A 10,883-nucleotide genomic window follows, 5' to 3' on the forward strand; every position below is an offset into this window, starting at 1 on the left:
ATTTCAGAACAGAAGAGCAGAATCATGTCGAATTATGTGCCAAATTTGGGTAAGAGTTAAATATCTGATGTTGTTTGTTTGTAAGTTCAAATCTTTCAGGAGATGAGTGATTCCTAGCTCTTAGCTTAAAAATACACTTATAACCTATTATTATTACAGACTTAAGCAATTTTAATTAGTTAAGAGCGGGAGCACCACACTTAAGGTAAAAGTACCTCACCAGAAAATGACTTTGGTAGAAGTCATGCATCAAAATACTACAAGTATTATTCCGTTTCGCACAACATTAGGATGTTTGGATGTGTTTTAGATTGTCTAATGTGAACCTCGACGATTTAAATTTGATTTAAATCGGTTGTGTCTAATTGAATGCTGACTGAATGCTGAATGTTCTGTGTTGTAAATACCGCCTCGCCAAAGAGAAAGCAGAGCGACACCAGTAAAATCAGGATGCTGACCCCTGTGAAATCCCCACTGCTGCCTGCAGTCATGTAAAAAGACCAACTAATCCCACTTCATATCACTGACACACACACACACATCTTGTTGTGGCCTGGCAAAGTGGACAAACACCCCAAATGTGTCATTATTTCAGCAGTGTTTATGGTGAGTCCTGCAAGTGTGTAATGCGTAATGTGTTTGTGTGTGTGTTTATTTGTGTTTATTTATTTTATTTTATTTGAAACTTCCCATGTCTTTTATCTTAAATGGTTAGTTCTTGTTCACTCTGACATATTTCTACCCCCAAAATAGCATATTATTTTACCCCATTCTACACATACCTTTACTATAATTCAATCAAACACGTACTGTGTAGTAAAGAACTACAGCAGAAAGGAAAAAAAACACATTGGTTATGTCCACCTTTGTCAGCTCACCTGACCAACCTTGTTTATCATTGTTCCCTGAGGTCTCAGAGTTGTAAAAAGTAATTACTCGACACTCACACACACACACAGAGTGTGCTTGCACTGGCTGGTTGGAATCATGGTGACCTGCATGCTGGGTGGTGCCGGCTGCTGATTCAAGGGTGAGTAGACGTCACAGGAGGTTTGATGGAAGGTTATATAAGAAGCTGGCCTCACATTGGTCTAGTAATAGTGTCACTGGTGTGGAGTGGGCTCACAGGTTTCTTTGTCTTTTTGTTTAAGGACACTGACTGAGGGGAGACCTGAAGGCACACACTGCAAATATGGCAGGTGAGTCTCTGTCTGGAGGGGAACCATGTGACTGGGACACGCTCAGAAACTCATGGAAGTTGTTTCCCTGCCACTTTTACAGGAATATTCTTTGTTTCTGTCACACATTACACTTTATTCTTCCTCTTTTCACAGTGATATCCTCAAAAGAACATATATCTAACTAGTGTACTCAGTGTTTATTGCATTAGGGACAACAAACAACAACAAATCATGTATTAAATGTGTATGTTTTGTATTTCTGCAGGCTATAATGAGAAGCAAAGGCCCAAAAGTGTAAGACTTGTGTCTTTATTCTTGTTTTTTTTTTTTTTTGCTTTTGAATACAAGACAGGAATGAAAAATTAAAAACATGAAAACTTGGTGTGTCACTGTAAATAAAATAATAACCCTTTCTCCTCTCATAGGCGACTGTCTGTGGCTACCCAATAAGCATCTTTTTCATCGTGGTCAATGAGTTCTGTGAGCGCTTCTCCTACTATGGCATGCGCGGTGAGTTGGCAATTTTTATGGTCTCCTTTGACGTCACTCCTGTTTCCAAAAGTAACTTTCAAACATCAAATCATCAATCATCAGCTTGAGCAAAATATAGGATCAGTAACCAATGTGGAAGATACTGATTGAAGCTTCTACAGTTAGTGTAATACAGCGGTTCCCAAGAGTTAATGATTAAAGGGTTGCTAGTAAATGTCGCGGTCACTGCGAGGAAAATAGATATCATTTATACTTCCTACTGAAATTAGTAGAAATACACTAAATTGGACATGCATCGCTTAAGTAAAGATTCAATTACACAATGTGCTGAATGAATGCGTGAGGAAAAAGTAAAAATGGCAAAAAACTGTAATGTAAAGCAACTTTGTGTGTTCATCAAGACTGGTAAAGTGATATTTAAATGTGGACTGTTTACCCTTAAAGTGAACTGAGAAAACAAGAAACGGGTTTATCTCACACAACACAGACAAACCCAAAATAGGAATCCAGCAAATGCAAGACAAGAGCAAAACTCAAATGAATCAGGATAATAAAAGTCGTGACAGGTGTTCATAATTCTTCACTTTAAGTTATAACATTTTTTTTTACTGCATTATCTCACTTTTCTCTCTTGCTCCCTCGCCATCTGCAGCGGTGCTGGTCCTGTACTTTAAGTACTTCCTGAATTGGGACGATGACTTTGCGACCACCATCTACCACACCTTTGTGGCCCTCTGCTACCTGACACCCATCCTGGGGGCCATTGTAGCAGACTCATGGCTCGGCAAGTTCAAGTGAGTCCTTTAAACCTCACAAAAATCATTTACAGCTGTCTGTCTGAAATACTGTCTCACAGGATCTACTGCAGAATTTTATCCTTGGATTTCTGAGCCTTTCGTGTCTCATCTCAGTCTTACAACCACGTTTAACTCGTCCTCATCCTCCCTACACAGGACTATTATTTACCTGTCCATCGTGTACGCCGCTGGACAAGTCATCATGGCTATAAGCGCCATCCATGACATCACAGATGCCAACAAGGATGGGGTGCCTGACAACATGACCTTCCATGTGTGAGCAGAGCTCTCTTACTATGCTGACAAGCGACAGAGACACAGTGGATCTGCGGTTACACACGTGTACTGAAACATGTATCGCCGCTGTGCTTTTATTTCTGCTCACAGAGCTTTGTCCATGGTGGGTTTGCTGCTCATCGCGCTGGGAACGGGAGGCATCAAACCCTGTGTGGCTGCCTTTGGTGGGGACCAGTTTCAGGACCATCAGGTCAGATGTCACACAAGCACACACAGGAACACATTTACACAATCTAAGGGAACCACTGAGCTCACCACCGCCTGCGGGAACAACCCTTGAACCACTGGAGGCTTGCGCTCACTGAAAACATGGAAGGTAAAAGAGATTTATCCACTTAAAATGGCTCACTTTAAGCCACAAACACATCAAACACGCATAAGTCGTCTGGAAACTGAGGTTTTGTAAAACCCCTCACTCTCCTACACTAAAGTCCATTTAAACATCACAAAACAAAACATGTTTTAACACCACAGTCACAGAATGACCCTTTTGAACGTGACGTATTGGAAGCAGCTGTGGATCAACAACGAATGTGTGCCATCATTTTCTCTATGGACTTTGGTTCAGGGTGTTTAGCCTTTGACAGAGCAACAACAACCGTTTCCTATTGGAAAAAGCGAGATTAGATAGCAGGTGTAGATTTTGTGAGAGTTTTGATAAGAAGCTCAAATCTGTTTTTCCTTGTGTCTCCGTGGACAGTCATGTTTTCAGTGAAAGCAGCACACACACACAATAAGTTTATGTGTGCGTGCACATTTCACACAGCGTGCAAAATTAGGATCTCTTTCTCCTTTTTACTCGCACGTGCACACATGGCAATCTGCTCAGCTATCAGTGTCAGCACTTCTTGTATCTCTGTGTCGTTCCAGCTCACACTTCATTAACTATTAACCACGAGTACATCTGTGTCACTGACTTTATTACGCTGTTCAAGGCCAGAAACAAAGATTATCTGTTTAATATTAATGGCAGCGGTGAAATTGGATGTTATATAAGAGCTGACTTGTTATAGAAAAACAAAAACATAAACATTTTTTTTGTGTCTAATAGGAGAAGCAGAGGGGCACCTTCTTCTCCATCTTTTACCTGTCCATCAATGCTGGCAGTCTGCTGTCCACTGTCATCACCCCCATCCTCCGAGGTGACTCTCAGCACCGAGAATATCATCAAGTGTGATTGTGACTTTCTTATGGAATTCAAGTTGAAATGTGTTTGTATTTTATTGTGGTTTCCAGCTCAGGAATGTGGCATTCACACAAAGCAGAAGTGCTACTCTCTGGCCTTTGGTGTCCCTGCCGCTCTCATGGTGGTAGCTCTGAGTAAGAACCTTCATTTTTATTGAATCCCTTCAGACCTTCTAAAAAATACTCCAATAAACATCAGTGTTAGAAGAGAACATTGATGGCAATAATGACAATTTATGTACAGCACGTTTTAGCCTCTCTAGATAAAAATCAATGCAGAATAGATTCATGAGAAAAAAAAGCATAAATAAAATTGCTAAATATTATGGAAATGTATTAAAAACCCGGGGTAATGGTAGTAAAACAACTGCAATAACAACCATCAAATTAGGATTAACCACCATAAAGGGACATCAGATAAAAAGACATAGTGTAATAAACATACAATACATCTATAGCTATAATAATCTGTAGCTTAAGTAGCATTAAGTGGAGGTCATTTTGAGAAATGGAGTCAGCTGATATCACAGTGGCGTCATTGAGGTAATTTTATCTTGGGTTTGGTGATATAAAGAGTTTGATAAAGACACAGTTAAGAAATAAGGATTTCTAATGGTTACTTATTACTGAAAGCTACTAAACATGCAATTTATAAAAAACTGTATTGCACTCAGGAGGTTGTGTGTTGTTATTAATGGTAACAATTATTTTATTTCCTAATCATTTCTTTGGGCAAGAAGTAAACTATTCCTATCTACATATTATGTATATGTAATCTGTGTATGTGTGTGTGTGTGCAGTTGTGTTCATTATTGGAAGTGGTATGTACAATAAGACTGCCCCTCAAGGCAACATCATGGTGAAATTCTGCAGATGCGTTGGGGTAAGTGGCTCCCCACACATAAACATGATTGATTTGGAGTGGCACATTTGTCCACACTTTCAGTCATAGACATGGAAATGTCCTTTTCTTCTACCCGTAGTATGCAATCAAGAACCGCTTCAAGCATCGGAGTTCTCATTTCCCTAAAAGAGCTCACTGGATGGACTGGGCCGAGGAGAAATATGACGTGAGTGAAATACTTACGAAACTCACGCGCTAATACAAACTGGTCAATCACTTCTCATCATCATTTCTCTGTTTTGTTACAGAAACTCCTCATTGCCCAGGTGAAGATGGTGCTGAAGGTGCTGTTCCTCTACATCCCACTGCCCATGTTCTGGGCTCTCTTTGACCAGCAGGTAAACACTCATTTGCTCCCCTCATACACTGTGAAATTGTGTGTGTGTGTGTGTGTGTGTGTGTTTGAGCGAGGGAGAGACAGATACCCTGAATCCCATTGTCTGCATGGTCATTCACAGTTTAAAAATGAATCAAAAAATAAAGAAAAACGAAATGGTATTGAACAACACCAAATACCAGTTCAATAACCTGTTATATAATTGAAAAGAAGACAATGAGAAAACACTTAAAAACATAACGTATATGTGTCATTACAATAAAAAAAGTCAGTTTATTTGTGTTGGAAGATTCGAGTAAAAAGAGCTGTGTTTCTTCTTGCAGGGTTCAAGATGGACGCTGCAGGCGACCACCATGAACGGAGACTTTGTATGTGTTTATCTCACAAAGTTGCACTTTGTTAACTCTAACCACAATAAGGATGTGTGTTGTTTTTTATTTTTTATTAAATACTTCATCTCTTTTTCTCAACAGGGTGCCCTCACCATCTACCCAGATCAGATGCAGGTAACACTGTTTTAAGGGTCATCCATAAATGAATCCATTATACTGTATTTGTATCTTAATTTTCCCAATACTACATTTTTTTAATATAAACTTTACAAACTTAATGACGGTTTTAATGACTTAGTAACCCACTTTTCCCCCACCAGACTGTCAACCCTATCTTAATCCTGATTTTGGTGCCAATTGTGGACAGTGTGATCTACCCACTGATCGCCAAGTGCAAGTTAAACTTCACGTGAGTTCATTTAGTTTCATCTCTATTATCATTTTATTTGAGGTGTGTTTCCAACCACCCAAGGTCACCTTACAAAGGAGATTTAAAACATTGAGATGAATTAAAAAAAGACAAGTTACCAGGAGGATAATGAATTAGGTGAAGGCAGCCTTTTTCAACATAAAAAGTTTGAGAACCATTGGTTTAAGGTATTTTTTGTGTCTGTGTTTGAACTGCAGTCCATTAAAGAGGATGACAGTGGGGATGTTATTTGCTGCTCTGGCGTTTGTGGCCGCAGGTCTGGTCCAGTTACAGATCGATGTGAGAATAACACACACACTGCTTGATTCAAACACACGTGACCGTTGGTGCACAGTTCATGCGCAACAATTCCGTTTCTCTCATCCAGCAAACGCTGCCCAAGTTCCCATCAGGCAGTGTGAGCCAAGCCAAGTTCATCAACATGTTAAACCGGTCGTTGTCCCTCAGAGCAGGAACCTACGAGCTCACCCTGGATCCTCTCAAGGTCCTCACACTCGGTTCACCCACACTAACTCTCCCAGAGATAAAAAAAACTTATGAGTCACATAAAGTTGGAGGATATATTCATGTCGATCCCATTTTGTTTTTTTAATTCCCACAGGCCAATGACAAATACCTGAGCTTTGATGATTCATTTGTTCTGGATCTGGGGATGGTCCAACATCCAATATCTTTACAGGACGGGACTCGGAATACTATCGTCATCATTCAGGAAGGGCCCTTGCCTGAGACTGTAAGCATATCTGCTCTGCATTTATATATATATATATATATATATATATATGTGTATACATGCTCTAAAAACACAATGTACACAGTAAATGTCATTGACTCAGACTATTAAGAGTATTTATCAGATTTAGTTGGAGTGTAATCGTGTTATATATATACATATTTCTGTATGTGTAAAATATCAAATGTGTCTTTACAGTTGCAGTTCAAGGATCTGAAGTCAAAGCCGGAGCAGGGAGCTAATAGTATCAGGCAAGTTATATTGTCATTAAGCTCATTGGACTTTGTGTGTAAGACCTGTTTACTTTACTTGTTATTATTTTACGATAGTGACGACTAAAGATTGATTGTGTGTAATAGTGTTACACAACCCGGTGCATTTTAATGTTACTGTGGAAAAATGATAAATGACCTCAGATTAGATCTAAAGCAGCCAAGTGGCAGAGATTATGTCAGCCAACAATAGATGAATGTGTCATTGATCCCTATGATATCATCCAATAATCTTAAATCGGGGGTCCCATGACCCTTTTTAAAAATCTAAATCAATATCTGCTGTTATAAGTTATAGCTTTTACAGTGAGGGATTTCTACCCACTCTTTAATTCAATTAAACAAAATACTTTAATTATTTCATATTTCAAACAAAAAAAATTAATTTAAATTAAATCATGGTTACATGGGAAGACAATTCTGGCTTCATTCAGTCCTGAAAAAATGATGGTTTAGAATTCTATTCTATGTTTATTCTATGTCTAACTCTATGTTTCAATGGACTCGGTGGCCCCAGAAAAAGACAAAAAGACAAACAGAACCTCCTCAGAAACGCATGATATTATACCACATCTTTTAATATTCTACAATATCTGTACTTTATTTAGGCGACAAAAACAACAACAACAACAAACCAACAATACACTAGTAGTAGCTAGTACACTAGCAGTACAATAAGGTAGACACACATGGGTTACACAAATAGCGTCCTGAAAGAAAGCAATGATTTATCATTTATTTATCCAAACTATCAATGTTGTTGTAAATGTTCCACATTTCCACACTCACAGCTGAATTATCTTTCCCCAGATTTCTGAACGGTTTCGGTTCCGAATTGAACATAACAATAGGCAACAAGGACTGTGGGAGTGTTGTGTCTAACAACATGACGGAATATGTTGACGTGTCACAGGGAACGTAAGACAGATTTTTCATCATATACTATCCTGTCAGATACGGCCATATTTAAATATGTGCTGCTCCAAATCTGTGTTTGTTCAAATCTTGTTGTTCCAGAGCTCACTTCTTGATTAAGAATGCCACTGGAGATGGGGAGTGTACCTACTCTCAAACACTGGGCTTTGGCAGCTCTTACACCTTGATCATCCCTCCAACGTTAACATTGGATGAAAATGTAAGGCATAAAACCACCTTCTTTTTTTTTTCCCACAATATGTACCACGGCTTGACTGAACACCTGTCTGTGTCCTGCAGTGTGCAAAGAGCATCATTGAAGTGATGGACATCGCGCCCAACAGTGTCCACATGGCCTGGCAGATTCCTCAGTATTTCCTCATGACTATAGGAGAAGTGGTTTTCTCTGTCACTGGTTTGGAGTTCTCCTACTCACAGGTAGAGGCTGCTTGAAAAAAACACAATTCACCGAGATACTGTGTTAATGTGTTGGAGTGTTTCCCTTCATGTTGTGTTGTTTGAATGTCCTTCAGGCACCGAGCAACATGAAGGCTGTGCTGCAGGCTGGATGGCTCTTAACTGTCGCCGTGGGAAACATCATTGTGCTCATCATTGCTGAAGCTGTGACACTTGACGAGCAGGTGGGTGATATATATACTAATATATAACATTGTATAATGACAGAGTTGACCAGAATAGCACCAATTTTCAAATTCAAGGACCTGAAAAAAAAACAGTTCAACTCTTAGATTATTATTAAAATTTCAAGTGTTTATCTATTTAAATTTTACGGTGTATTGCAATCCATACGTCAGTGCTGAGAACAAGTCTCCACAATAGCCCAGCCTGCATGATTCCTCCCCTGGACACTTTTGGGACCCACTTCTCAGCCTCCCATTGTGTCTTGAGCTGGAAGAAGTAACAGAATGACTGGGTTATTTCGCACTCAATTTTCCACAATGCGTGCTCCTTACTCCCAAATTTGCTGACAGCTTCTGCGGGAATGGGAAACTCAACCATGCATTTGGTGCCCTTGATAGATCCCTGGTCACCCCTGTACCGGAGTTTTGACCAGCTCTCTGTTTGAAGGGCCACAGTGTGTAGCTTGAAATAGTCTTATCCTAATAAAAACTGATAAAGCAAGTGGTGAGGAGACTCAACTGGCATCTGAATGTCTTCAATCAAACATCTACTCTGCTTCGTCTGCACCTACACTTTACAGAACAGCCTTAACCATGTCAGTTGCCCTTATTAACATGAGAAATCTGTGCACGCGTTAGTTGCTCTGTTAAAATTGTGTATGTCGTGTATAAAGAGGTTGGAGTTAACTATTTTTCCAGGTTCTGTCCTAAGCTGTGGAACATCCTATAATTAACTGTGTGCCATATTCATCTGCTTTTGTTCACCAGTGGGCCGAATACATCCTCTTTGCCTCTCTGCTGGTGGTAGTGTGCATCGTCTTCTCCATCATGGCCTATTTCTACACATACATTGACCCGGTCAAGATAGAGGCCCAGTTTGCAGAGAAGGAACCTACAGATAAGAAGAAGATGAGGGATGATGACTATTATGAGCATAACTCTGACTCCAGCTCTGATGAGGATGAATTCAAGCAGTCCAAGTTGTAAAGTGACCCTTCCTCTGCCTGTGCCAGTGAATCAATGCAGACCAGTGCACCGCTGTACAGAAAATGCATGGATAACCTGAGAGAAAACGGTGCCAAGTTGTCGAGAACGCAGAAATGGAGCTTAGATGGTTAAGCTACTGTATACGTATGCACAGTATTAGTGAAGGACCTTGGTAGAGATATTTCATATTCCACTTATTATCACCAAATCTCAGGAGAATATTCCTCATTTTTAGAGGTTACTTGTGCGATCAAAAAAAAAAACCGTGGATCTTGACCAATTTTTGATCTTGTTGTAAATTTCTTGTAAGTTTTAAACTGATTTATTCTGCACTGTGTAGCCCCTTATCTATGTGATATTTGTTTTATAGTCTTACATAGTGTGGTGGAGTACACACATACACACACACAAACGTTCCAATGTCCTGTATTTATTTGCAAGCACAGTGTTGTATGTATTGTAATATATTGTCATTGTTGTATATGTACGGATGCCCTTTTATCACCTGCTCCAGGTTAGAAATGTAGTGAAAGCCCCAAAAGTAAGTGAAAACAAATGTAAATCAATTGTGGGTTTATTTAACCTATGTAATATCATTTCAAATAAAGGTTCTTTTTCAGCCTTATACTGTACAAAATGATGTCAAGTGTGCATTTTTTTGTAGGTACGCAAGGAAATACTGCTTTTAGCTACTTCATAAATGATGAAATCTAAATTAATTTATTACAATTGAGTTCAACGCTTTATCTTTTTCTGACTGAAATAGGAACTTTGTATTGCATTTGTAAACCACTTATGAAGAAATTCAGCTATTTTAATTCACAGCAGATGAGAGTTAATGGCGCACCACTATTTTGTGGTTTTAGTTGTTCAAAAACTACCTTTTGGATTTACCCAAGGGACATAACGCAGTAGAACAGCAGCTCCTGTTTCCCCGCGGGCTATAAATGCTGGTATTCCCTATGGACATCGGTGGTTTGATAATGACTACATTTAACCTCTAGAAAGCACTCATAGTTTACCACACTGTAGATACAGTACTCCCCTGTTGACCTTCCTTTGGCCATAACCTATATTTACCAGAGACTTCCATTCAAATCTGTGTGTAAATTTTGGAGACGAATACAGCTAAAACATGACATGGGTAAATAAAGTACAGCTAAAGCTCAAAGTCATTAGATTTGTTAGGATTCAATCACAATAACATTAGTCATGGACTAAAATCACACGAGATGAGCAGGACACAAAGTTCTCAGTTACCATTAGATCTTTATTTCTCATGTCACTTTGAAAGCTTACAAGGAGCTTACATTTAACTTGGGAATTCTCAAATGACACAAGCAAAGATTATATACAGTACTATAAACTGTCAGCTATGAT

General features: G+C 39.2%; 1 protein-coding gene across 1 annotated transcript; it reads left to right on the forward strand.

The window, feature by feature from the left end:
• Nucleotides 1-1,086: 1,086 nt before the first annotated feature.
• Nucleotides 1,087-10,135, forward strand: slc15a1b (solute carrier family 15 member 1b). The gene is made up of 23 exons (XM_044011949.1): nucleotides 1,087-1,199; nucleotides 1,447-1,475; nucleotides 1,607-1,691; nucleotides 2,326-2,467; nucleotides 2,627-2,746; nucleotides 2,858-2,957; nucleotides 3,819-3,909; nucleotides 4,004-4,087; nucleotides 4,753-4,835; nucleotides 4,936-5,022; nucleotides 5,105-5,194; nucleotides 5,517-5,561; nucleotides 5,667-5,699; nucleotides 5,846-5,934; nucleotides 6,153-6,234; nucleotides 6,323-6,439; nucleotides 6,557-6,688; nucleotides 6,887-6,939; nucleotides 7,771-7,878; nucleotides 7,978-8,095; nucleotides 8,176-8,313; nucleotides 8,409-8,516; nucleotides 9,285-10,135. Exons 1-23 carry the CDS (start codon nucleotides 1,193-1,195, stop codon nucleotides 9,501-9,503), a joined length of 2,160 nt encoding a protein of 719 aa, XP_043867884.1. The 5' UTR covers nucleotides 1,087-1,192; the 3' UTR covers nucleotides 9,504-10,135.
• Nucleotides 10,136-10,883: the final 748 nt, after the last annotated feature.

Source organism: Solea senegalensis, linkage group LG2, assembly GCF_019176455.1.
Source record: "Solea senegalensis isolate Sse05_10M linkage group LG2, IFAPA_SoseM_1, whole genome shotgun sequence".
Classification (NCBI taxonomy): Eukaryota; Metazoa; Chordata; class Actinopteri; order Pleuronectiformes; family Soleidae; genus Solea; species Solea senegalensis.